This window comes from Passer montanus, unplaced genomic scaffold (assembly GCF_014805655.1).
Source record: "Passer montanus isolate IOZ18808 unplaced genomic scaffold, ASM1480565v1 scaffold58, whole genome shotgun sequence".
NCBI lineage: Eukaryota > Metazoa > Chordata > Aves > Passeriformes > Passeridae > Passer > Passer montanus.
In genome coordinates this window covers 4,718,220-4,745,417 of record NW_024370816.1, presented here as the reverse complement: position 1 = coordinate 4,745,417, position 27,198 = coordinate 4,718,220, and the positions used below count along the sequence as shown (strand labels likewise).

The 27,198-nt window shown below is 45.1% G+C and overlaps 1 protein-coding gene across 1 annotated transcript in view; it reads right to left on the bottom strand.

The window, feature by feature from the left end:
* The window catches only part of HMCN1 (hemicentin 1), a 165,713-nt gene that overhangs the window by 18,428 nt on the left and 120,087 nt on the right, over nucleotides 1–27,198 (bottom strand). The window contains exons 55-87 of the mRNA XM_039726386.1: nucleotides 26,005–26,118; nucleotides 25,002–25,189; nucleotides 24,484–24,580; nucleotides 21,485–21,646; nucleotides 21,181–21,294; nucleotides 20,278–20,480; nucleotides 19,981–20,062; nucleotides 19,736–19,867; nucleotides 19,376–19,525; nucleotides 18,172–18,331; nucleotides 17,484–17,608; nucleotides 15,909–16,092; nucleotides 15,644–15,741; nucleotides 14,690–14,968; nucleotides 13,865–14,055; nucleotides 13,131–13,212; nucleotides 12,537–12,673; nucleotides 9,468–9,609; nucleotides 8,328–8,472; nucleotides 7,496–7,623; nucleotides 6,702–6,858; nucleotides 6,404–6,525; nucleotides 6,056–6,220; nucleotides 5,771–5,878; nucleotides 5,492–5,629; nucleotides 5,224–5,358; nucleotides 4,723–4,992; nucleotides 4,045–4,235; nucleotides 3,467–3,680; nucleotides 2,866–3,000; nucleotides 2,159–2,349; nucleotides 1,594–1,675; nucleotides 324–593 (exon numbers count right to left, since the gene is read on the bottom strand). Of these exons, the coding sequence (XP_039582320.1) occupies nucleotides 324–593; nucleotides 1,594–1,675; nucleotides 2,159–2,349; nucleotides 2,866–3,000; nucleotides 3,467–3,680; nucleotides 4,045–4,235; nucleotides 4,723–4,992; nucleotides 5,224–5,358; nucleotides 5,492–5,629; nucleotides 5,771–5,878; nucleotides 6,056–6,220; nucleotides 6,404–6,525; nucleotides 6,702–6,858; nucleotides 7,496–7,623; nucleotides 8,328–8,472; nucleotides 9,468–9,609; nucleotides 12,537–12,673; nucleotides 13,131–13,212; nucleotides 13,865–14,055; nucleotides 14,690–14,968; nucleotides 15,644–15,741; nucleotides 15,909–16,092; nucleotides 17,484–17,608; nucleotides 18,172–18,331; nucleotides 19,376–19,525; nucleotides 19,736–19,867; nucleotides 19,981–20,062; nucleotides 20,278–20,480; nucleotides 21,181–21,294; nucleotides 21,485–21,646; nucleotides 24,484–24,580; nucleotides 25,002–25,189; nucleotides 26,005–26,118 (5,091 nt within the window). The remainder of the gene's footprint in view (nucleotides 1–323; nucleotides 594–1,593; nucleotides 1,676–2,158; nucleotides 2,350–2,865; nucleotides 3,001–3,466; nucleotides 3,681–4,044; nucleotides 4,236–4,722; nucleotides 4,993–5,223; nucleotides 5,359–5,491; nucleotides 5,630–5,770; nucleotides 5,879–6,055; nucleotides 6,221–6,403; nucleotides 6,526–6,701; nucleotides 6,859–7,495; nucleotides 7,624–8,327; nucleotides 8,473–9,467; nucleotides 9,610–12,536; nucleotides 12,674–13,130; nucleotides 13,213–13,864; nucleotides 14,056–14,689; nucleotides 14,969–15,643; nucleotides 15,742–15,908; nucleotides 16,093–17,483; nucleotides 17,609–18,171; nucleotides 18,332–19,375; nucleotides 19,526–19,735; nucleotides 19,868–19,980; nucleotides 20,063–20,277; nucleotides 20,481–21,180; nucleotides 21,295–21,484; nucleotides 21,647–24,483; nucleotides 24,581–25,001; nucleotides 25,190–26,004; nucleotides 26,119–27,198) is intronic.

The window sequence follows — 27,198 nt, the reverse complement described above, 5'->3', positions numbered from 1 at the left end:
GCTTTTCTTTAGAGACACAGCTCAGTTATGATGTGTTCTGAGGACAGGATCTGGTTCAAGACCCTTTCATTATAATTTTTGTCTGTCACCCTTCACAGCCTCTCTCTCTCCCAGCTGGATGAGTATAACAGAATAAAATTTAATGAAAGAGAACCCCACTGACACTTCAGACTAGGCTTACCCTACACTTAATGCTTATAAAGAAAATAAGACCAAGCATCTCGTCCATAAAACATGGTCAAGATGAATGTTGACCACATTTGATCCGAATTAATGCTGTCATCTACCAGCTTCAAAGTCACTGTGATGTTTTGTGCACCTACCCTGCACAGTCAGGGGCACTGTGACGAGGACGGAGCCCAGGAGGTTCCTGGCTACGCACTCGTACTCGGAGGTGTCCTCCCTCTGCAGCGCGGCGATGCGCAGGGACCCGTTGGGCAGCAGGGCCACTCTGTCGTCCCCCAGCACAGGCTGTCCCTGCCGGGACCAGCTGATGGCAGGAGGGGGCTCTCCCCTGGCCTGGCAGTCCAGCACTGCCGTGGCACCGGCTTCCAGCACAGTGCCCACCGGTTCCACAGTGATGACTGGGGGGCCTGAAGAGAAAGGGTCTTTGTGTGACAGCACACTGGCACAGGCCTGATTTAGTATTAAAGTGAGCACAGAGAAATTCCAAGTCAGTTTACTTCAACTAAAATCATTATTGCTGATCCCCTGCTGGCTAAATAGAAACAAAGAATCCTTAAGGCTGGAAAACAGATCACCAAGTTCAACTATCAACCCAGCCCCACCACCAATGTTCACCACTAAACCACGTCCCCAAGTGCCACCAAACAGCCACACGTTACAATGCCAACAAAAAGCTGGCTTGAACATGCTGCAACCTGAGGACTAAAGCAGAGATTAATGCCCAGCTATAAGAGCCCATGCTCTTCTTTATTGCTAAAATGGGTTGGTTTTCATAAAACCCACAGAAGATGTTATTATTCATGTCCAGAGACAACTGAGGGGTGAGGAACAGACCCACAATGCCTAAGGCTGCAGTAGGAAGGGCATGTTTAGAAATTATTCCACTACCAAAGGAAAACTATAACGTATTATTTTTGCTAAAAATAAAATACTGTCAATGAGAATTAGGATTCACCTCATACAACTTGAGAATCTAGTTTATTCCAGTTGTATTGAGTGAACTAAGAGAAACAGGCTCTTTTCACAGAGTGGTTCAGTTCATTCCACACTGGTTTCTATGATAAGGCTCAACTATCCTCTATATCCCTCACTTCTTTGACTTCAATCACAGCTTAGACCAGACTCTCATATATTCATGATGAAAGATGCCCAGAGAAGCTCCTGGCTGCCTCATCCCTGGAAGTGTTCAAGGAGTAACCAGCTCTATTTGAAGGTATCCCTGCCCATGGCAGATGATCATGAAAGTCCCTTCCAACCCAAGCCTTCCTACAATTCTATGTAAGAGTAGATGAGTCCACATCTCCAGGGCAGTGTCCAACCTGAAATGCTCCCCCAGGAGCTGCCTGCACCTCCCCACAGCAGGTTTCCACCCCCTTAAGGGGCACAAAGCCTCCCTTTGAGCCTTACTCTGCAGGGTCAGCGTCAGGCTGCGCTCCACCACACCCACGTCATTGGTCGCCACGCACTTGTAGTCACCAGCATCTTCATTCTGAGGAACAAAACAGGGGTTCAGTCTTCAGAGCCCCTCCTGGCAGGGAATTTTAACCCCATTTCAAAATGCAGACATGAGTACATGGGGAAAAATAGGGGTCTTGCTGATCAGATTATAAATTTATGTTTGGAATAAGAGATTTGCACAACAAGAATGCAATTGCTTTTCAGCAATTGCTGACCTGTAGAAGCCAGGCTCTCCTAAGGTCAGGAGCAAAGGTCCCATTTAACTGGTCATGACCAGGATCTCACACACCAACAATCAGTATGTAAATTCAGTCCTTCTGACAAGCAGGGAGAACTCTGACCCCATGGGGATTTTTGCCTCAATAACTTGAATCTAATTCCAGTCTGAATTAAAACATTTGTTAAAGGTGAAAGCAAAAAAGGATAAATGTCTAGCCTGACAACTAGTATGATCAAGAATACCTTTGTCAATCAAGCTCAAAGCAGACACTCACTGTACAGGGGCAGGACTCACCACGGTGCCATAGATAGCAAGGGAACCATTCACAAGCTGTCGAATCCTGTTGCTAATCTGAACTCCCACTCCTTTCCTGCTCCACTGGATGGTTGGAGGGGGATCTCCCCTGACTTCACAATTCAACATGGCATTGCCACCCAAAGGCTCAATTCTGCTGGAGTGATAATCCCCTTTGAAGACTGGAGGCTCTGGAAAAAAAAGATATGGCAGAGAAATAGCAGAGCCAAAATAAAATGTGCCTAATGAGAACTGCTGGCAGGGATCACTCACCTCTGACTTTCCAAAGGGGGAATTTCAACCTGCTCGTATTTTTCCCATTTAGCCATTGGCAAGGTATTATGTACTAGGGGGAATGGCTTAAACTGATAGCAGGCAAATTCAAATTGGATATTAGGGAGAAATTGTTCTGTTTTGAGGGTGGAGAGACCCTTGCCCAGGTTGCCCAGAGAAGCTGTGGCTGTCCCTGGATTTCTGAGTGTCCATGCCCCAGAGAAGCTGTGGCTGTCCCTGGATCCCTGAGAGTGTCCAAGCTCAGGCTGGATGGGGCTTGGAGCAGCCTGGGTTAGTGGAGGTGTCCCTGCCCATGGCAGCGGGTGGCACTGGATGAGTTTTAAGGCCCCTTCCCAGCCATCCCATTCCGACTCCAAACCCCGTAGTTACATGGAGCTGTCCAGCAACAAGCACAATTGCTGAATTTCATGTACCTTTGACATAGACAAAGCCAATGGCCTTGATGGAGCCCACTGTGTTCTCTGCAGAGCACACGTAGGTCCCAGAGTCCTCCTTGGACACCCTCTCGATGAGGAGCTCACTGTGCCCATTGACATCGTCGTACTGTGCTGGAGGGAGAGCAGGGAAAGGGTCATTCCAGGGATTGAAATGTGCACAGCTCACAGGAGTGCTTGGATCTGGGCACTCTCAGAAGCACACCTATGGGGTCTTGTGCATCCCTGAGACGCTCCAGGAATGCACAGAAAGTCATTGCTGTGACACTTGTTCACATGCACCTGTTCACTTCAGCTGCCCTGTAATTCTGAGCATCAGCTGCTGGATGCTGAGTAAATACCATCAGATATGAATGTTTTTCATGTGCTACATTACTGGCTACAGAAGAGGGACCATCTTTTAATTACCTTACAGCTCTGTCTCAGAGGCAGTTTAATTACATGACTGCATAGCACTAAAGATATTCCTTACACAATCACTAACAATTTATTCCAGCTAGAGTTTTCTTCTTCCCTACCCTAAACCACAATGCTGCACAGGGGAAAAAAATCTGCAGCCAAATGGCCATCAGGGACCCACCTGGAATGATGTTATTGTTAAAGGTCCACGTTATTCTGGGGACAGGTACCCCAGTTGCTTTGCAGGTTAACCTGAGCTGTTCTCCTTTGGTCAAGGCTATGTCTCCAGGCAGTTCAGTGAAAGCTGGGAGCACGTGAACTGTCAGGGTGACCGTGTGCGTGTCCTCCCCAGCAGCGTTGGTGGCAATGCAGGTGTAACTGCCAGAGTCTTCGGGCTGGAAGGAAATGTGGTGGGGAAATTTCAGCTGGGATATATCCTACAGTTGGGATATATCCTACAGACACGTCACTCCTTTCAGTAACATAATCTTGAAAGGCTTGAAGTATTCAGCAGAAATGCTCAGTTGAGCTCTTCTACTTCCCTAAATTTGAAGGATGACTAACACTTCTTTTTACCCTTCCTGAGGATTTACCACTAAAAATTCTTCACAGATTTTACTCCCCAGTGGAAAATGAAACTTTTATAATTATTTTGGAACATCAAGAACAAAAAATCAAAATAAAACGATGACTTAACCCAGAAGTGGATCTTATCACTGCCAAATGTGTCCAGTAATAGCTTAGATGCAGGGAGCTTACCACAACACTGTCCAAAATGAGGTCTCCACCAGGCACAGTCTGGTATTTTCCCACTGTGTCTCTTAACAGCATGTTGTCCTTCCTCCAGTTAATTGTTGGTGCTGGGATCCCCTCAGCCACACAGGACAGAACAGCTTGGGAGCTCTCCGTGACCGTGTACTGCGTATCCGTGCTGCGGATCCTGGGTGGAACTGTGGGGAGGTCATCAGAAACATTTCCTTTGGGTATTATCCAAGCACAACACTGGACTGGAGAAAGTCCTTGCCTGGACCTCCTGGATTGTCCATTTCCATTAATGACTGTGTGTCAAAATTCAAGCAACTGGCTGATATTACAACTTAGTAACACTCCCCTATATGAAGTAGCATGTTTTTCCTGAACTCTTCCTTGTACATCCCTAAGCCCTAGTTCCTTACTCTCTGTGGGGTCACTCTGGTAACACACAGAATTTCCCTACAGTCACAATTATCATGGAATCACAGGATGGTTTGGGCTGGAAGGGACCTCAGAACCCATCTCATTCCAAACCCCTGCCATGCACAGGGGCACTTTTGACTATCCCAGGTTGTTCTGTGCCCCGTCCAACCTGGCCATGGACACTTCCAGTGATGGAGAGTCCTCAGCCTGTCTGGACCAGCTGTTGCAGTGCCCCCCATCCTCCCAGGAGGAGTTCCTTACCGTGCACAGCCAGCTCTGTGCTGGAGGTGCTGGATCCCGCGGGATTCGCTGCTGTGCAGGTGTAGCGGCCGCTGTCCCCGGGCTGCACAAACAGGATCTGCAGAGCTCCCGTGCTCAGCATTCTCCTTCTCATGGACTCTGTTATCTGCTGCCCATCCTTATGCCAGCTGATCTCTGGCCCAGGGTAGCCTTCAGCCTCACACTGCAGGGTGACAGACTGATCAACGGCAACAACGTATTGCTCCACCTGGGACTTGATAACGGGAGGAACTGAAAGGAACAAAGACAATTAATTATTGAAAGAATTAGATGCAGTAAAAGAAGCAAGGAACTCTAGTTCTTGGTGAAAATAATTGTAAAAGCATGCCCTAAAGCAGACATTGAACTAAAGGGAATAAACCTCCTGGGCTTTGTTTAGCATCAAACAGGAAAGCACTCGGTCCCTTTCTATTGCTCAGAATTGTGTTTGGACCAAGAGAAAGAGCTTAAAAGTTGATTTACCTTGAACTTTCAGCTTGATCTTCCCCAGAGCAGTGCCTGCTGGATTCTGAGCAACACACATGTAAGTGCCAGCATCTTCCACAGCTGCTCTGGCAATCTGCAAACTGCCACTTGGCTGGACCATGTAACTGTTCCCTAAAACAAATATAATCAAAGTATGACACTTCTGGTTTGGTGAACCAGAGGAGAGGAGAAATCCAAGTTTCAGAAAGGAAAGTGGGTGGCTGTGTCACAGGAGCAGGCAGGGTCCCAGGCTTTGGGAGGATACCTGTGGTGATGATGTTGATGCCCTCCTTCTGCCACGTGATCACGGGCTCAGGGGTGCCCGTGGCCTCACAGGGCAGCACAATGGGATTGTTCACAACGACATCCAATGCCCCTGGCTGGGCCTGGATAACGGGAGGCTCTGTGGAATAAAGGAAAAAGGGAAAAGCATAGCTTTCAAGGCTAGGACAATACAGCAGAGCACTAAAACTGTACAACCTGAGCAGGCTGAAGTAGCAATGCTGGCTGCCAGAGCAGCCTTGCTCGTCAGCCTCCAGCTTACCCTGCACGTGCAGAGTGACGTGCCTGTGGGCAGAGCCCGCGGCGTTCCGGGCCACGCAGGTGTACCTGCCCCCATGGGCCAGCTGGGCAGAGGGGATCTCCACAGCTCCTGGGCAGAGAGAGCACCACAACATGCAGAGCATCCTCCAGGCACAGCTGCTCCCTTACAGCATCCCTCATTTCATTCCAAGCCATCAGAGAGGGGATCTCTGGGGGATTGTTTGCATTTCTGTAATACATTACTTATGGATGTGCCTGACTGCACTGATTTCCTGCAGCACATTACCTGAAGAGAGAATTCTGTAGCCATCTCCTCTGGGAAGCAACTTGATGCCGTTTTTGGTCCAGTGAACCGAGGGGACAGGAACACCGGAGGCGGTGCAGGAAACCACGACTGGAGACAGCTTTGTTACCAGGAGCTCTGTGGCTTCATCTGCTATGGATGGGGGCACTGAAAAGCAAGAGCAGGGAAAAGGTTACTTGCCCATGTTCATTTGTTATAAATTCTAGGAAATACCAGAGACTTAAGGATAACAGTATCAAAGAGGAATTAAATAAAAATCTCATCTCCACACCAGAACACTCCAAAGAAGTTCTGCATGCCACACACATGTAATAGCAACATCCCCTCTACCTTGAACAGTGAGATCAATTGCCCTTTGATCTTCTCCTGCATCATTTGACACAAAGCACTCATAGACAGCAGTGTCATCCACAGTGGGAGAAATGATTACTAAGGAGCCTGAAGACAGAAGTCTGAACAAAGAAAAAAGAAAGTAAAAGCCATTGAAATACTTCTTTCCTCCTCAGGTAATCAGCCCACTGAATTTGCTGGCTAGACAAGGCAGTGTTTAAGCACAGATAGATTTTTCATGTGCCAAAATCATCCCTGAAAACTTGAAACCCACAATGAAAAAGCAAACAGCTCTCACCTGTATGTATTCTGGTTCTGATCAACACTAAGCAGATGCCCATTCTTCTTCCAGCTAATTGCTGGTCTGGGAATTCCAGTGGCTTCACAAGGCAAAGTGGTTTGCACATTCACAATAACTGTGATATTCGTCTGCCCAGGAGCAATAGTTGGAGGAACTAAAGACAAACAAACCCTAATCACTTAGAATATTTATATCTATGTTTGTGTATATACATATATATACACACATTTCTTGTGAGAAATGGATTTGAAAGGATTCTCAAAACCGGACGTTCACATAGTCTTGTTCATTTGTATGCAAACTCTGAGATAAGGTGTGCTGACTTAGAAAGGCCATGGAATAGAGATGACATTATTGAGAGAGAGATTGAACTAGAAACAAGTTTCAAAAGATGACCTTGCAAAAAGACCAGATATTTTGGAGAACTAGAGCTATGAAAGATGCATTGTAACAAGACCATATGGGGTAAAATAATAGATGATTGGTGTTACAAGTATTTAGCAGCATTGTGTGGCAAAAGCTAACAGGCTGAAAAACATTTCTAACATATTGTAACCAGGAAATAGGTTGGCTTCTGATAGAATGGCATTGAGTTTTACATCTCTTATGTCTCACCTTTCAATGAGACTGATACTGAAATAAAATCTTTTAAAACATCCCTCATTTGCCCAGCATCTGTAAAGCTGGCACTTTCCAACAATTTCTCCCCCTTTTTTCAACCAGAGCAGCTAAGAAGGGGCTAAACAGAGAAGCAGCCTGCTGCCAGTGGATCCAGCAGCCCCAGGCTTTACCGAGGACGTGCAGGTCGAGGCGCCGGCGCTCGCTGCCCGCGGCGTTGGTGGCCATGCACACGTATCTGCCCGTGTCAGCCACCTGTGCCCAGGGGATGTGCAGGGAGCCATCCTCCAGCACCAAGTACCTGCAACAGAGCAAACGGTGCTGCCCACCATCCATCGACAGGGCACCCTGGCAGAGCAGAGAAGAGATGACTCAGGGGACACAACCAACTGCATTAATGGGGCACAGAGTTCTCTCACTGACTTCATTCTTTCCCAGCACATCTATTTCCCAAAGAAATGATGAAATCTGACTGACATGGTGATTTCACATAAATGATACCGGATTTACAGAAAACAGCTAACCCTCTTTTTTATGGTTTCTCATTTAACCTTAAAATCTTAATGCCTGTACTTTTTCTTTGCAATATAATACAACTCCTTAGCATTTGTTCAGTTCTAGAAAATGCCAAACTTCTTCCTTCTAAAACAGTCAGGAGACAGAAACCATTCACTATGATAAAAGTTGGTACTAGAACATGTATAAAAAGCTTTCTGATTAGAAAATACAGAATAGCTTTTGGTGTGCATTAAATTGCTTGGCCTCATCCCAAAACTCTGAGTATATATAAAAATCTAAAGATCTTCCACATTTACTCTTCAAAATCTCTAATGTCAGAATAATTATATTTGGTTACCAAAGGCAGTTTTTATCCTTAACAACAAAAAGGTGAAACCTTGGTGCTGCTACTTTTCCTAGAATAATTTCACGTCTAATTAAATTTCTATTAATAAATACATTCTTAAGTAGCAATGAAGAATATTTATGCTAAATTCTGGGAAATACCTGGAATTGTTTCCAGTAAAAACAGCCCCGTCCTTCCTCCAGGTGATCCTGGGGGCTGGAACTCCTTCTGCAGCACACTCCAGCAGGGCAGAGGTGTTGATGTGCACCACAACAGTCTGGGGGCTGCTCCGGATCGTGGGAGCCACTGCAAGGGAGAACTCCTGATGACCCAAAGGAAGTAACTCTACATTGCAGTGATTGAAACTGAACACATGAAAAGAGGTGCAGCAGGAGATTTGGGTTCACTGCAAAGACAGGAACAAGTTTCTTACCATTCTGGGTGACGGTAATTGCCAAGGTGCAGCAGGGAAGGAGAAAGAAAGTTTGGTTGAAATGTACTGCAAAGGTCAGCTCTGCAAGTTACTGCAAAGGGTACCACTGAGCTAAAATAGCAGGAGTTCAGCACATGGAATTCAGTAAGGTAAAGCTGTGGGGATATCCTTGCTTCCTTATTACACACCAAGGAGAAAAAAGCTGGACCAGGTAAGCCCAGTCATTGTGGGCACAGGGTAAGGTGGGGCCCATGTGACTGGGCTGGAAACAGAATAGAAAAAGGGAGAAAAGTTCCTTCCAGTCACCTGAGTGTGAGAGTAGAATAACTTCTCATCTGACTAGAGGTGAGAAAATAAAAAGGTTTAAAATGGAGCTCAGGGCAGGCTATGGTAGCACAGGACAAATATCAAGCATAAGGCCTGTCAAGCCCTGTCCTCTGCAGGCACAGAGAAGCTGCCACAGCTCTCAAGTAACCTGTCAAACCAGCTGTGAAACCTTGTCCCCAGGGTGCCAGTCAAGTGCTTCAAAGAATTGCTCTGGGTTTGTTCAAGAGCAGTTGTCAGTCCTGGATATGGGTGTTCACTCTGGGTGTATCCTGACTCCATGTCAGGATGATGGCTGGATGCAGCCTCTGCTTCCAGGAAGCACAGATGGATGGTGAATGAGGCACTGCAAGTGCCCAGCAGGTCCCTTAGTCTGGGACCAGCTGTGGGCTCAGCAGTGGGACATGAGGCCATGCACATGGCCCCACAGTTGGGCATAGTCTGAGTGACCAGCACACGGCTGGAAAGCGACCACAAATGCTCAGTTCCTGCTGCCTGAACTCCTGCAAAGCCCAAGCTGCTCGAGGCTGCTCCATGAGGTTACCGTGCACTGCCAGCAGGAACTCCCTGGTGGTCTCCCCTGCCACGTTCCTGGCCACACAGGTGTATCTGGCACTGTCCCCCAGCTCGGCGTTGTTGATCTGCAGGTACCTCCCGCTGGACAGGATCCGCAGCCGGGGGCCTCCCTGCAGGACACACAGACACAGGCAGGGCTTTAGAGCTTCACTGCTGGCCTCTCCTGCACAGAACATCCTTCCACTGCACAGCACTAAGAGCCAGGAGACAAGGGCACCGATAAACCAGGGGCTGAACTCACTGCTGCCTTTACAGCCCTGAAGAGAAGAGGGTGAAGAAAGCTTTTACAGCTTAGCATTGTTTACTGGCTCTCCATTGAAACCCCTACTGAGCCTGGTGCCTGAAGGAGGCAGCTGTAACAGAGCCAAAGGGCTCTGGAGCTTTTATGGAAAGGGGCACCTAATAGCACATGGTTAATTTCATTTATCTTGTTATCTATGCACACTACAGGCAGAAGGAATCAAAGTTTCTCTGCACTTCCAGCATCACAGTCTGGCTCAGCTGGGAGGCAGCACAGGATTAGCCAGCTCAGTTACCAGCCAGCAGTTCTGGGCACGGGCTGCCCCTCTTCCCAGCCCTGCAGTGACTCCACAGCCCCTGCCAGGAGTCAGTCCAGTGACAGCTTTACCACAACCAGCCTGGGTCATGTCTGCATCAATCACTGACAGCAACATCAGCTACAAGTGCTCAGAAACCTGACTGGATAAAAACCAGCAGGAAAAAGAGCACAAACTTAGCTTTTCTAGTATGTGCTACCCACCCTCTGGATGGAACTGAAAGCTGACATTCCCAACTACTATTCTGGTTAGAAGGTCTGAGAAGGGCACCCCAGAAAGATGGATCTTCTCTGGTTTTGCACAAGCACCCTGGTACTCTGCTCTCACACCAGGCACCAGCTCCAAGGCTGCAGTGCAGGACTGGAGCTCTTGGGTGACACAATTCACTACCAGGGTGGGTTACTAACAGATTTTGGGCAATCACTGGCATTTCCTGTTGAGAACACAACCTGTGTGATGGTTTCTAAACACAGAAACCTAGAGATAATAGAAGACAGGGGATGAAGCTATAACTTAATCCTTAGACTCTACTAAAGTAAGCCAGAAAACTCATACTGGAAAAAAAAATACAAACTCAGCAAGTCTTTTAGTGTTTGAAAAAAGCCAGGTTAGGCCAGGAGGCTCCTATTCTTTTCTTAACTCTCAATGTGCATTTCCAAAATCCCCCAAGAGTGCCACAACTTCAAAGCTGCTGGAGGCCAGATCTTTCCATAGTTCTGCTGCCAGAGAAGGTGGTGCTGCACAATTCCATCACTCAGCACACAGAGATGGACTAAGGGAGGCCTCACCTCAAAATCTGCCCAGTGGAAAACAACAAAAGCAGGAGGAATGACAACCTCCACAAGTCTGCTTCACAAAACCAGTGATACTAAACTTACGTAACACTGCAGGCTGAGAACCTGCCTTTCTCCAGCCCTCTCTTGTCATTGTGACACCTCCACTTTTCCAGGAAAGGAGGATGATTTGCCAAGGAGCTCCTCACCTCTCTTCCCACACCCAAGGACACCCATTTCCAGCTGCTCAGGATTACTCAGCTGCTACATTTCTTTGGAGTTAAGAAAGCAGCTGGATACTGGGGGAGGACACTGATTTCTCCTGATGTCCAGCATATGAGCTCATGGGTGGGGAGGCCCCTGGATCCCTGGAAGTGTCCAAGGCCAGGCTGGACAGGGCTTGGAGCAACCTGGGATAGGGGAAGGTGTCCCTGTCCATGGCAGGGGGTGGCTTTGAAGTCCAAAGAAGCTTCAGCCCTCACATTCTGACATGAGTTCAGGAGGCAGGAGGAGAACTAACAGAGCAAAGATAATTCCCAGGTTATCATCTGAGCACCTCTGGCTGTCACAGTGTTCCTCTACTTTTGTTTTCAGGTAAATATTTTTAACAGGAGCTGCTTTTCATGGTTTATGCTCCCTAAGCACTGCTTTCCAAACACAAGCTTTCCAATGAAGGCCAAGGCAAAAAGCATTCACATATTTATTTCCAAGCCTTGCTCAACCTTGTTTTCATTAAAAAACCTCACCACCCAATTAGAGAATTAACTGTCCAGAAGTAGAATGGAAGTAGAATGGCCCTGTTAAATTTATTTCCAGTTGGTTCCTGGGCTATATTAAGATCATGGTCCCTAGCAGCACTTTTAAGACACATTCAGCCACCAGATCCTTCTTCCAAGGAAGGATCTTCCAAGAATTTAATTCTTCTAAATCAACCACAGAAAAGAGTCTGAGGAATGACATGTCAGAGGAAAGCAAACAAGCAGAAACTTGGGTGAAGATTTAGTGATGGATCACAGCTAAAGGAGATAATTCATAATCTGTACTTGTTTCTTCTTTGTTCATGAACAAAGGCTGAGAGAAAATTTTTAATTAAGTTCAATTAATAACTGAACCTTAATTTCCAATTAAAAAGGACCTGTTTTGTGAGTGGTCCCAAGGATGGGAAGGAAAAATTTCTTACTTTATAAACCATCCTCATCTTGACAACTGTCTCTCAACCAGCAAAGACTCTCTGCCTTGCCATGGCTCTACGGAATTCTGAGTGGGAAAGATGCACTTGGTACAGAACCTGGTGATTCGCAACCCATTTTCTTTTAAAGAACTTCAATTCCTTTCTAAATTCTACTAGAGTAGGAGGATGCATAATATAGCCAAAGGAAACATAGAGTGCAGTCTTGTCTCAGCTACCTTTCCTGGGAAGCCATTCAGGAGTTTACCGAAGGCTTCTAGCATTGCTCAGAGGATCCAGGAGGAGCAAGGGATCCCCCTAAAGGAAAAAAGAACAAGTAACAGCGGGATGGCCACTTCACCCACTGGCTCTGGGGGCTCATTGGGGCTGACTGCAGAGGCACTGGGGCTACCCAGCTGCTCTGAATTGCGGGCAGGTAACTCGGGCTGAGGGGCGAGTGAGCGGAGCAGGAGACCTGGAGCACTGCTGTGACAAATGCCGCGAGCAGAAGGCCAGCACGAAGGCTGGGAGCTCAGTACCTCCAGCAGCTCTCCATTCTTCAGCCAGGAGATGGTGGGAGGGGGCACAGCGTCCGACCTGCACTCCAGAATAGCCTGGCTGTTCTGCAGCACCGCCAGCTCCTGGGGCCCGCCGGTACCAGCGATGTTGGGGGGGACTGGGACAAACAGAGAACAAAAATCAACACCACACATGTGAACCATCAAGAAAACTACTGACTGAAAATTTCCAGTTTATCTCAAGTTTAAAATAAATGCAAAGCTGTGATATCATTAATTAGTTCTTCCTCTCAATACCTGTGTTAAATATAGCAGTATATTTCACACCTCTATGGCATGAGCACAACAAACTTGATCCAACCAAATACTGACATCTGTGAGCTTCCTGGATATTCAAAATAAGACTTGGAATTGTAACAGAAATCAGGTGGAACTTCCTTTCTTTGTGTATCACATTCAGAATAACCATACTAATGAGAAACACTATTATGATCATATGGTGTAATATCACAGAATATTTAATCTTTAGGAATACGTGTTTGTTAAATGAGATGCTGACATGCACCTTAGCAGTTTACAGTTTGAGGAAATTTTTTTCCCCTAGATTAAACTTACCATGCACTCGTACTAAATATTCCTTGTCATCATCTCCTGCTGGGCTAGATGCTAAACATGTGTATCTTCCTGTGTCCTCCACCTGGAAACACAGGAACAATTCCAGCAGAAACTCCAGATTATGGGAAAAATTCAGCAAAACAATATAATAGAAATACAAACATGGTAACAACATACAACAGGCAGCACTTGAACACAAGCACAGGAGACACAGAATGCCTGGAAAGAAAGCAATGAAGTTGTTGAATACTTCTTTATTTCACTTTGATGGGGTTATTCAGAGATGGCTCAGGAGTTACAGGGCTCCCTAAAAGCTCTCTGGATAATGTGTGTCCAGCACTAAAGATGGAACTGGCTATAAGGATCCACCTAAGGAAGGCTCAGGTTTGGGTAATGAGGAAATCCTTTTGTGCACAGAGTCATTAACTTCTTTATGGTTTCTCCTTCCTATAACTCCTCATTGTACAGTCCAGAAGTGTTTGTTTTACAAACAAAACAAGCAGCAATCAATCCCAAGCCCTGTCCCACTTCTGTCTGGGGAACTTCACCTAGGCACCCACTGCTGGACCCAGCCTCAGTTTATTGATGCAGTTTTTTAAAGGTTGTTTGACCTGGACCTTTCCCTAACCATAAATGCAGGTGAGTGAATTTTAGGGGTTTTTAGGACACCTCTGAGGATGGTCCTAAGGATTTTAGGGATTGCAGAACTGAGCCTATTTTGAAACAAACACTACCTGAGCACTGGTTATTTGGAGGGCTTCTCTTAGTATGTGAATATTGTCAGTCTGCAGCAGTGGGCGTCCATCCTTCATCCATGAGATTTTGGGCACTGGGATGCCAGACGAGATGCAGAGAAGCTCAAGTGGGTTGTTTACAATGACAGAGAGTTCTTCTGGTTCATCTGAACCATTGATATGAGGAGGTTCTGCAGATGGAAAAACATTCCAGTTATTTATGGACTGAAAACACCTGTAAAAACTGACTTATCTTGTGGATAGAGTCTGTAGAATTAGTCTACATTAAATTATTTCTGACTGTATCATGAACTCACTGAGGAGCTCAGGTAATTTCTATCTAACTCTGCCTATTCATTTGCATATTTTGTTATTTAGAATTATTAGTTAGAAAATGTTTTTAAAAACACAGATAAAACATTATATAATTTCAGAAAACATATTTATCAGTCTTTTAACTGTTGTGCTTTCAGCTGTGCATCTTCCTGCCAAGCTGAATTTCTGCTAAGCAAAGTTACTAATTGATAGCATATAATTATATTAATGTCACACTTCAGGGAAATACATAGTGTATTGCACATTCACACATCTTTAGGTATCTTTCATTTCCTTACTCCTCTCTTTTATCATTATTGAAATGACCAGGTTGGAACAACCTGGGATAGTGGAAGGTGTCCTTGCTCATGGCAGGGGTGTAACACTGGATGGGCTTTAAGGTCCCTTCCAACCCAACCCACTCTGGGATTCTGTGAGCCTATGGAAACACTCCTTATCCTTATCACTTAAAACTTATGTTTCAAGTGTCATGCTGACAGGAACACTCACCCAGCACCTTCAGGACGAAGTGCTTGCTGCTGTGCCCGGCGGCGTTGGAGGCCACGCAGGTGTACCTGCCCGTGTCCGCAGGCTCTGCCCCCAGCACCTGCAGCACCATCCCGCCCCTGCTGGAGCTCAGGCGGGTCCCGGGGGACAGGGCCAGCCCGTCCTTGAGCCACGACAAGCTGGGGACAGGGGAGCCATCGCTCACACAGCCCAGGGTGGCCGCGTCACCTCGCAGCACCAGCACCTCCTCCGTGCCCCCCGCGTTGTCCAGGCTGGGCGGCACTGCGGGGACAGAGCTCAGTCACACAGGGGACAGGGACACAGGGACAGAGCTCAGTCACACAGGCGACGGGGACACAGGGACAGAGCTCAGTCACACACGGGACAGAGCTCTGTCACATATGGGCGGCACTGCGGGGACAGAGCTCAGTCACACAGGGGACAGACAGGGACAGAGCTCAACCACACACAGGAGAGGGACATGGGAACAGAGCTCAGTCACACACGGGACAGGGACATGGGGACAGAGCTCTGTCACATGCAGCACAGGGTATTCCAGGCACAGAACAGCTGGAACAGCTGCCCTTCTGCACTTTCCCACTTACATACCTGTGCTAAACTTTGCTTACAAATTAAATATTATTATTTCTAAGAAAAACCTGTGACACATTATGGGAGTTGGAACTAGATAAGCTTTAAGGTCCCTTCTAACCCAAGCCACTCTGTGATTTTATGGTTATGGGTGACAATTCAAGTAAGGACTTTTCTAGGGTTAAAACACTTCCCATTTAAGAAAACCCCAACACTTTGAAAAGTTATTTCCCCAGTGACCATCGCCAAGATGTACTTTTGGCTGTCTGTAATAAGGTGGTGATGAGAGAGAAAACTAAAGAGTAGGTTTAAGAAATCAAGAAAGAAGAATCTTTACATAAAACAAAACATTTCAGATACACTCACCCAAAACTTGCAGGCTGTAATGTTTGTTGTGCACTCCAGCCCTGTTAGATGCTACACAAGTGTACACTCCAGTATCAGATATCTGTACTCGGGTAAGCCTAAGGAAAATGCAATTAAAGCAAGCTATAAATGGAATACATGGAACACATTACCTTTATTATGGCATGGTTTGAATCAAATTTTACTCTTGCTTCTAAAAATACAGCAGAATTATGCTGATACTACAAAAAAGAAGAGAAAGTCAGCTAGTTAAAAGAGAACCAACCTGAGGATCTGCCCAGCTGAGAGGAGCTTAATCTGGGAGGAGACAGACAGAGGAAGGCCATTCTTCAGCCAGTGGAGCTGTGGTGGGGGGGTCCCAGCAGCAGCACATTCAATATTTAGGGAGGTGTCCAAAAGGGCAGTGAGCTCCTCTGCTTCGTCTTTACTATTGGCTATTGTTGGAGGAACTGCATTTTGTAGATGATGGAAAGGAATGTATTAAAACAGGCTCTTGAGACCATTTCACCCTGAGGAAATCCTACCCCTAATAATGCCCCACTGGCAATTCAGTAAGAGGATCCTATTTTTGATAGAGTAAATCCTTAGACAATAACATTGAGCACTAAAAATCATCAATTTATATCTTTCAAATCAGAGGCACTGTACAATGACAGTAGACTTCTCTTTGATTTGCCAGCCTGCAGCAAGCAAGACAGAGCTTAGGGCCTGAAGTTCCTGGGGAGAGAAGGACAGTGCAGGAAGGGATGGGCTGAACCCAGGGCCAGAAGGGACCACTCAAACTCATGGCCTCCAATAAATCTGAAATACAGTGAAATCACAGAGGAGGAGAGTTAGTTTATTGATGTCTGGATGCATCTGCTTATTACATTCTTAAATGGAGAAAGTTCAAAATGCCTAGGTAAGTATTCTGGATGATGACACAAATTGCTGCTTTGGGGCTCTTTGTGGTTACAGGTTAGTTTGAAAGCCATGGCCTTGGGGCTTCTCTACATAAAAAAGCCCAGCCATGTGCAGCTCCAGGCACTGGCTCAGTTAGGATCCCATCACTCACTGTGACAGTGACACCAATAAGGCTTTTAAGTTGGTTATTGCTTGAACTTCAGCCAATGCAAACTGAGCACAAACTCCCTGCTGTTGTGCAGAGCCTTTCTGTGCCAAAAAGATGTGCTGTGGTCATTCAGGACTGTTTTTTATGATATCAAAGGTCCTCTCTTACTGCTCTGCTCGTGCCTGTGTTCCCAGTGACTCAGAGTCTGTGTAAGTGGGACAGACACCTACCCTGCAGTGCAACCTGCCTGGGAAGAACTCTCCTCTCCTCCCTCCACTTAATGACCACATTTTCCTCAACTTAAAATATCCACTCTCTATGCTGCTGAAGGATTACACTCACTGGCCACTGGATGTCAAACTGTGCAATTTCCTCCAACACTCCATTGTTTTTAAACTCTCGGGACCTTTAACTATCAGTTCCCTTTATAGCTGATGTGCTTTGATTGGAATTAGGGAAGATAATGCAACAAAACAGCAGGGTCACAGGAAATCAGCCCCAGTATAATCTTCCCCACAAGAAATAAAAAATCACCACAAGCAGAATCCCTCTATTATGAAATCCACCAAATAATTAATTCCTGTTTATCCCAAAAGACATTTACCAGCAATTTCAACCCTTTTGTCGTTGACAGAGCATCCTGTGTAATATCTACAGCATAGGCAATTGGAAACATGTGCAGGCAGAATTCCACTGCAGACAGGCATTCCTCTCTGGGCTCTCCCTTGGGAGCACTCCCAAGGACGGGATTATTGAGCAGATTTGGGTTTCACATCTGGCAGAACTCACCATATACATTCAGGTTGAAAATCCTGTCCTCCTCTCCTGCAGGGTTAGTAGCCACACAAGTGTATTTTCCTGTGTCTGAGGTGAGAGCTCTGGAGATGTTTAATGTGCTGCCATCTGGAGTCACTCTACAAGGACCATCACAAAGCACAGTCAGTTTGTTTAGTGCTCCTCTGACCTAGCAAATAAACAGTCTGGACTGGACATTTCAGTAACTACCTCTATCCTCCTGGGAGCTCGATGAGAGAAGCATTGTGTTTTGCAAAATATTTTTGTTAGAGATAGGCTAAGAAGTTTTTCCTAGAGATGTCCTGTTTAATTTGGTTTTCAGATTCAACTCCAGCCAGGCTTTTGAAGGACCCATAATGATAAGCATTAAGTAAAATGTTTCCAGGCCTCAGATCTTTCCCCTCCAAAGGAACTAAATGACCTTAATAAACTTTCATGAAGCTGATGAACTTTTATGGAATTTATTAACTGAGAAAGACATAAATATCATATACTTATCTCTGTTAAGAAAATGAAAATGTAAAAAATCAAAGGACTAACAAATTATACTTGATTTATAGAAGCTAAGGAGGGAGATGATGTTCTTAACCTGGCTAAGCTCCAGTTCAGGCTCTCCTCACATTCCACCCTTAGGGCCCTTAAAATTACAGAAGAGAATGCAGTGTCTGCTAGTTTTTCTTGCCTTATCCTCTGTAAATCATCGCTGGCAACTGCTTTTCCATCCTTCAGCCACTGCACATCCGGGGTGGGCACTCCAGTGGCATTGCAGAGCAGCTGGACACTCTCTCCCAGGAGGACACTGACCTCACTCGGCATCTCAGAGCCAGCAATACTGGGAGGAACTGGAAATGCACCATGGAGGGATGAGATTCAGCAGCAAGAAACATAACCTGAACTAGAAAACAGCCTCACTGCAGTAGTTCATGAGCACCAGCATTAGTGCAGCACCCGGGGCAGGTTCTCAGCAGCTGTGGCTGCCCCTGGACCCCTGGAGGTGTCCAAGGCCAGGCTGGATGGGGCTTGGATAGTGGAAGGTGTGTCTGCTCATGGCAGGGGGTGGCACTGGATGAGCTTTAAGGTCCCTTCTAGCCCAAACCAGTCTGGGATTCTGTGACAAAAACCATCATAGCCTTGTCAACAGCCACACTAATTCCATCCTAACCAAAGCCATTTCCAGCCTGCATTCCCCCAAGGAACAAGGACGAAAGTCCTACTATCCATGAAGTCAAGACTGTCAGTCCCACTAACAAGTCCTGAGCATTTCAAGCAATTTCACACACATTTGATCAAACCAGCAGCTTGACATTCCATTCCTAAACTTGGGGAAAAATTGGCAGGCAGGGGTACACCAGTGCAATTAGTGGGGATGAGTCATTAGGAACAGAGGAAAACACAACATTCGCAGACTAAGGGTGATTCACAGCGAGGCAGGAGACGATTCCATAAGAAATAAGGGTTTGTCATTTGAGGTGGGGATGGGGAAAGTATTCCTAAGGAAATTCTGGCAGCAGGTCTTTGCTAACCCCTGCCATGGCACAACAGGTACCACTGTTCCTGAATCCATCTCCATGTGCTGCTCCACAACCAACCAAGGCAGCTCCAGTGCTCAGCAGGAGGAAGGCTATGACCAGCAGCAGACACACACAAGCTGCACAACTCTGTTCAAGTTCCACAGTCAGGGCTTAAGGATATTCTTTTCCATGCAAATTTTGGACTAGAAGTATTGAATTCTCCAACCACTCTCCCCGCTCTGTTTACAAAAGTAACAGTCCAAATTCTCCGCTTTTCTATGTGGTTATGTGACCTCAGTGTCCCCAGCACAGACACTGTCACATTCACCCAATGTTCAACCAGTTCTGCTCCCTGCATCCTCCCCCATTCCTTACCTTGGATGGAAAGCACATAGGTTTTCTGAGCTTTCCCCTCTGGATTGGAGGCAATACACGTGTAGGTGCCACTGTCCAGGAGCTGAGAGCGAGCAATCTGAAGCTTGCTTCCACCAGATAAAATATGAACTTCAAGAGAATCCAAGTTTTCTGAAATACATAAACAAGTCATCATTCCAAACCAGCTACAGGGAGCAAGCATCTCTTTTGGGAGAAATTGTTCCATCAAAGATTCAAAACACATTCCAATCAATTTTCATGAGAGGCTGTCTAGAGACAAATAAAGAAGAAACACAAACCAGACAGCAAAGTGATGCCTCAAAGAGGAGAAGAGGAGTGAAAAGCATGAGACAGTGTTACCTATTGGTTTTCCATTCTTAAGCCACACTAAAGTGGGTGGAGGAATTCCAGTAGCATCACACACAAAGGTGACAGGATTACTGATGGATTCACTGACCAGCTCTTGCTCAGGGCCATCTATACTTGGAGGCACTGTGAATGGAATGGAAGGAGTAAGAATGTTATGTAAACTGATTTTGAAATACCTGATCTGCTCAGTTTATGTTACTATAATAACTATTGTAGATGATGCAGAAGGTGCTTACCATAAACATTGAGATAGAAATTTTTATCATCTCGTCCCGCAATATTTATGGCTTTGCACACATACTGTCCTGTGTCAGAAACCTGAAATAAAATAAAGTTTTAAAGGAAATCATTATGGATTCTTATTTTAATGCTACAGTTTAGAGACATTAACAACCTGTTACTCTGCCCACTCAAAATACTTCTCACAGGGTGAAAAGCCTCCATGTGTAATAAATATAAAATAAAATACACCACTAAAGACTGCAATAATTGCTTGGCAATGGCAGAGCAGTGGCACATGCAGCCTGGCCCACCTCTGCAGCCTTGATCCGCAGGGTCTGCCCGTCTGCCAGGACCTCCAGGGCAGCAGAGTCGGGGATGAGGCGGCTGTTCTTGTACCAGGTGATGACGGGGGCTGGGATGGCGTTGGACTCGCAGTCCAGGCTCACCGGGGTGCCCACGCGCACGCTCAGCGCTGTCACCGACGCTCCCCCCTGCGCCTTGATGCTCGGGGGCACTGGGGAAGGGACCCAGAGTCAGAGTCAGTTCTGCGTTGTGCTGAAACGTGGAAGCCCAGGGCACCAGGAATATTTCTCTGTCTGCTCTGGGGTGCCCTGACCCCCAGGGAGCACTGACTTTGACCCTCATTCATGGAGAAAGTTTCCCAGACCTCAAGATAGACCAGAATCCACAAAAGTGTGCACTAGATTATAGAGAGTAGTGTAGGTGTATCACTTGCTGAGAAATTTAGGTGTTGGGATTTTTAGTATGTTGTGGATGGAAGCAAGATGGAGGGTACAGGATGTCAGCCTGGGTTTTTTCTTCTTCCTTCTTCTTCATGGGTTTGGGTGCATTTTGTAATTGGGAAGAAAAGTCCGTATTGTGGGATCAATTATTGGGTTAAAAGGGAAAATAATCCAGGTGTCAGGTCTTGAACTGGATAGTTTAGTCTTAAAAGACCTTGTAACAAGAGACTGTTAGCCATTTTGTGTCTTCTAATGAAAAGCTGCTGAACTCACAGTAGTGAGGCTGTTTTACTGATAAGAAATAATAAACACTTGAGTCTGAACATGAACTACCATCTCAAGTGCCTTCAATCCAGACCCAGAGAAACCAACAACAGGGACCCCCACATTGAAACAACCCCATAAAGCAGATAAACCTCCCCACACTTCCCAAGCAATAGATACTATTTCAGAAAACAGTAAAACACGAACCAAGGACGGTTAGGAAGATCTTCTTCTGACTTTCCCCAGCTTGGTTCCTGGCAGTACAAATGTATTCTCCACCATCTGACAGCTTGGCTCGGGGAATCTGCAGCGTCCGAGCACCTGGAGCAAGGAGAGAAGGCTGAAGGTTTGCTCTGTGGTGACTGTGTCAATCCCAAAAGCTGGTTTGGAATTGCAGGTGCAACAGGCTGAGCATAGGCACTGTGCCCCATGAAGACTGGCCATGGGCCCTGTCACGACAAATCAGACAGAAGCTGAGCCCAAAGGCTGCAGAATAGCTGAGAATCCTCACCAGGCACAATAAAAGTGTTGGAATTTGAACTGATAGGCTTTCCATTCTTGAGCCAGATGAGATCAGGAGGTGGAAAGCCCGTGACCTCACAAGTCAGAGAGATGAAATTATTCACCACCACGGTCAGATTCTCAGGGTTAGTCCCAACAACACTTGGAGGAACTGTGGAGAGAAAAATACATTAATAGCACCTATCACTGCATCAGCAAAGGATTTCCTACAAGATCATGATTTACTACATTAAAGCTGAATTGCTGTATTTTGCCAAAGGACCAGGTTGCAAACATCTTTCACATCCTATGAATGGACCCACTGCTCTTTGGATGCCTCTGGAAATGAGACTGAAACAATCTAATGGCCATTTCTGCTCCTGTACTTCTCAACAATGTCAGTTATTTCATCTGCAGTCCTTCTGTGCTGGAGGCTAGTGAACCTACATGAGATCCTGATGATGCATTGCCAGTTTTCTAACACTGCTCATGGACAATTGCTGTGTGAGGCAGGACAGAGCAAATTCCCATGTGTAGGATGACTATCACATCTTCCTGATTCCTTGCTGCTCCTGTTCTCTCTGCAACAGTCCATTTTCTACCTACAGAGACCCCAAACTTATTCCTCCCAACACAGTTCAGAGTGGCTCTGTCAACCAGACAAACCTGTTGCTTAGCAGTGAGCTAAGCACTGGAAAATCCTGGCATGCAGCATTGCTCCAAGGGGTGCATTCCTTAAGCTTACAAATCCCAGAATTTTTAAATTAAGAATAGTTTGACATGTGACCTTTCTACAAGAACGATTTAGAATGAAAGAACTGTAAATCTCTTCCTTTTAATAACCCCCAAGCTCTAGCTGCCATGTTTTTGCAGTGGGGATATATAAAACACTCAAGAGGAAGGCAAAAGCATGTTCTTGGCTTTATTGGGTGGAAAAATCATTCCAAAGAACACATGGAATCCTCCTCTTCAAAGATAGAAACGCTGAAGTATTTTGGCCCATCTTCCCCTGAAATGCTCCAGCTGTTTGCTGCCACTTGAGTGACACAAACCAGTCATTAAGGCAACTTTATGGCTCCTCTGGGCACTGCACAAACAAGAGCAGTCCATGTAAATGGGGAATTCAGTCCATATTTTTCAGCTTGGAATAACTGGAGAATGTTTCCCTGATAAAGAGGATAAGATGGTTCACTAGAGCAAGTGGAGAATTCTGATCTGACGGCATTTGATAGTTATTTATATTTATTTACTTTTACAGTTCATTTGCCACAGATGTGATTATTGGAAGTGGGTAATTTAATGTACATGGCCAAATCTCAGCTGTCTTTAATGAAATTTGCTTAAATTGTGTCAGTGGTTGATTTCAATTTCTGCTGCAAAAAGCACCCATAAATGTACCACAGGTAATCTGCATATGCAAATGTATCTGTATGTGCATAAAGACACAGTCAGGGGCTCAAATATAGCACACACCATGAAAATTACCTATTATTTCCCTACTATTTTAAATCTGGGTGCTTATTTCCTATGTTTTAAAAGGTGTTATATTAGTTTTATTACTCACCTTGGAGATCATCATTAGTATTTTATTTAAATTTATGAGAGCAGTTCTATTAGAAACACATAAAAATGCTGGGAAATAGCCTTTTTTGTGACATTGACAAAACACAGATCCTGCTGCTTACTGATAATGCATTTTCCTTAGTGCTTCACCCTGTGTGGTCTTTTCCTGAACAGCTACATTCTAATTTTTCAAATTAAACTGCATTAAGAAAAATAGACCTGAGTTGGTAATTCTGTTGAGTTAGAATTGAAACTTCATGCAAATATTTCTTTTAAGAGAACAGTATTTAGCCATAGTCACTAAAACCAAATATTTTTAAGACAGAAGTTTAAATTTAAACACAAACGTCAGGAAAAGTGAAATATTTTGATTTAAATGCAAAACTCTCACATCAGAAAATCTGGGCAGACTCCACTGTCTGACCAGAAAAATAACTTCTCAGAGAACAACTCCAGGGCAAATTCTTCCCACGACAACACTATTTTTGGCTAAATGTATTACTGAGTAGCAAAAAGTGCTATAAATCTGTGCCATGTAGTAGGTAAATTTGTTGCATGTGTGACAGAGGAAAAAATGCAATTATTCTGTGTGTAATAAGCTGACTCCTCACTTTCCTGGGATGCTGGTACTGTCTTTAGGTGGGAGAAAGGACAGCCCTTGTTTTCTAAGAGATAAAGCAGAAAAAATGTAGCTGCCAGTATTCCTTGTCAGGTTGAAACATAGAATGGTGCAGAAAAATTGGTGCGAATGATGCTTCTTTTTCTTCAGGATGGAAAGCTGAAAGTGGGCAGAAATAGAAGGGGAAGTTTGGGTTTCTCTGAAATGTTAATTAGAGATGTCATGATTTTCTGAAGTTTTCGGGAGAGGGAAGGGGAGGTAGTGCAGACTGCTTCATGAAAAATGTCTTTATTGTATTTGTCTTAGACTTCTGATGCCTAAAGCCAGCATTTACTTTAACTCTATTGCAACTCCACAAGAAAACCAAAAATAGAGAACAGAAAGGAACCTCAAAGGGCACATTTCTAAAAACCAAGCTTTTACAAGCTGTGTACCTTTGTTTAATGCTTTCTGTCATTAATTTATTTGAAAAAATGCATTTTCTGAATGTATCAAAACAGGCAATAATCCAACCTACTTATAATTCATGATTCCAGGGCTCAGCAATCCCAACTGGGTGAACACAGCCACCACACAAGGCTCCCTCAATTATAATTCCCACCTTTCTGGAACATGTATGGGGAGCCAAAGCCACATGGTATCAAAAGCCATATGTTGTCAAGGTACTTTAAACTGATATTTGAGTTCTAGTCTGTCAGAATCTCCATCACACCCAGCAGGATTCACATCAATGAAGCTGAGGGGGTCTGAGCACTCTGCTAAAAATAATACATCCAAGCTGAACCAGCATTTGACAGAAGACAGAGGTTATGGATGATGGTACTTACTGTGAACATTGAGGTTAAAATACTTCTTGGCACTTCCAGCTATGTTTTCTGCAACGCAGACATACCTGCCAGTATCTGTTATCTGGGAATTCAAAATCTAAGGCGAGAAAAGACAAAATATGGCTTTGGAGCTAATACACAGACAACTCACTGCCAAAGAAACAAGTGGAAAGGATTAAGCCCAGCTCTCTGCTTTCAGTTTTATTCTATTTCCTTCATCAATCGGAAGGAAGTTCTTTAGAATATGCTATTTTCACTATTTCCTCAAAAAAAGTCAATAATATTTAGAAGTAAGTGATTTCAACTCATGTGGTTCATAGCATGATCCCACAAATTGTTGGACCTGAGGAATTACATAGGAGCAAGAAGCAGCAGGTGAGAGACAGGAACAAAGGACAAAAGCTCCTTATGTTGCAGCACCTTGTAGGAGAAAGAAAATACTTCCTACTCAGCAAAACCAGACAGTTTTGTGTTGCCAAAACCCAGTTTTTCCACTACGAAAAAGATGACACTACTACCTGTAGCCTCCTCCCATTGGACAGAAATGTGTGTTTGTCATCCTCTGCCAGGAGCTGGCCATCCTTCTGCCAGGTGATCCTTGGGGAAGGGCTCCCACTGGGAATGCAGTCCATGGCTGCCTCCCTGCTCACCAGCACAGTCACCTCCTCAGGCAGGTCCCCGTCAGCCCCACTGATGGATGGGGGAGCTGCAGGGAGCAAAGGTGAAGAGAACACTCACTCAGCACCTCTCAGGTGGTTGTGAGATTAGACTGGGCTTGCAGGAGGAGAGAATGAAACCTCCAGTGAATCCAGTGAAAGATAAAGCCATCCCATGAGTAGTTCAGCTGGAATAACTCAGTCTAATTCCAAGGATTGCAGCAGATCTATACTTATTCACACTACACAGAGAGAAGAAGAGGAGAAAACCCATCTTCCAATTATTCTACTGTGTTCTTTGCCATCAAAATAAAAGATGACTTCCAAGGCAGGACTCCATTGTAACAATAAATCAGTATTTTCAGTGGTATAACACTGCCATAAAGGCAAAGAGGTGTTTCCCAAGGCTAAAGCACTGACACATCAACAGACACAAAAGGTCATCCAAATGGTTGTGCAGGCATTCATTAATCTAAATCCTCAGTTCCTTTCAGGCTTCAGGAGTTCTGCAAATATTGTGGAAAATGATGACCAAACTAAAGAAAGAATGAAAAGTCAATTCTCAATGGGAAGTTGAAGAGAGATCAAGAGATACGAAGATAAAACCTGGATTTTTACCTATGCTTTTCTTTCTGGTGAATGGTGAGAGCCGTAACACAACTGAGAACTAAGACACACATGGAACTAAGAACAAAACCATTCTGTTCACAAAACTCTGCACAGCAGTACAAATCCAGCACCCTAAACACATTAACGTCATAGCTTACAAATAAACATTAAAACCACTAGGACCTCCTGGACTGTAATGGTGGGTTATTTTGCACAGAACCCTTGTTTTGGCACTCAGAGGAGAAGGGGAGCTCACAGAGCACTCGGACGTCGTAGTGGATGGAGTCCTGCCCTGCCTCGTTGACCGCCACACACGTGTATCTGCCGGCGTCCCCCGCGCGGGCCCGCGCGATCTGCAGCACCCGGCCTCCTGCAAACAAAAGCCCAAGGCAGCATCAAGCACTCTCCATCATCTCCACACCACATGCCACCAGAGACCTGAGCAAGCAAATTTATGAATGGTCAGCATTTGGTCTGAATTATAAGTAGCTGAAGGTTTTTATTTGCTGGCTACTTTTTCTACAGGCGGATAGTTGGAGTGCAGCCATGCTCATACTGCAATATTAGAAAAGAGCAATTAATTCCACATAAAGGAAGATCATGCTGCAGCAATATGTAGCCAGGCATTGCTCTTCCATCAGAAATAGAAATATTTCTCAGTAAGATGGCACAGAACTAACAGGCAAAAGGAAATATAAGCACAGAATATTCTGTTTCAAACTGAACAGATTCACTTCTGAAGCTTAGAGGTACTTTTTACTCTGTTCTTCATAAAAGCATAGCCATATACATACCTTCAGAAGGAGAGGAGATCTTAGGAATATACTTTGGGAGTATTTGTCATTGCTCTCTCAAGAGATGAACAAGATGGACAAGCAGGTGTTCCCCTTTTACCACTGTCCTTCCTTAAACACTCCATCCCAAACCATCTCTGCACAGCAACACTCATGACTGTAGGCAGCTCTTTTCCTACCCCACAAGCTTAAGCAGGGGATTATGGCCATTTTTCTGCTGCAAACATGCTTTCCCATGCTTCACCCCTTGGTTAAAAGGATTTTCTACTCCAAATATCTTTTTGTTAAAGCAAATTTAACAAGGAAATAAATCAGGAACACATCAGAGAGAAGGTATCATTGCTGCATTTCATTTTGCAACACAATGAAGTGTCCAAGGCCAGGTAGGATGGAGCTTAGAGCAACCTGGAATAGTGCAAGGTGTCCCTACCCATGGCAGAGGGTGGAATGAGGTGGACCTTAAAATTCCTTCAAACCAAACTGTTCTGCAATTTCATGATTCACTGTGAGAGTTCAATGGTGACATTTACACCATTTTAGGGACTACTCCTCAAATTAAAGAAAACAACTTAAGGCCAAGGACTGGAGAAAAACATTTCCAGCTAATGAAGTCTAAAAAGAACATTAAAGAAGAGTTCTGACGGGGAGAGGTGTGT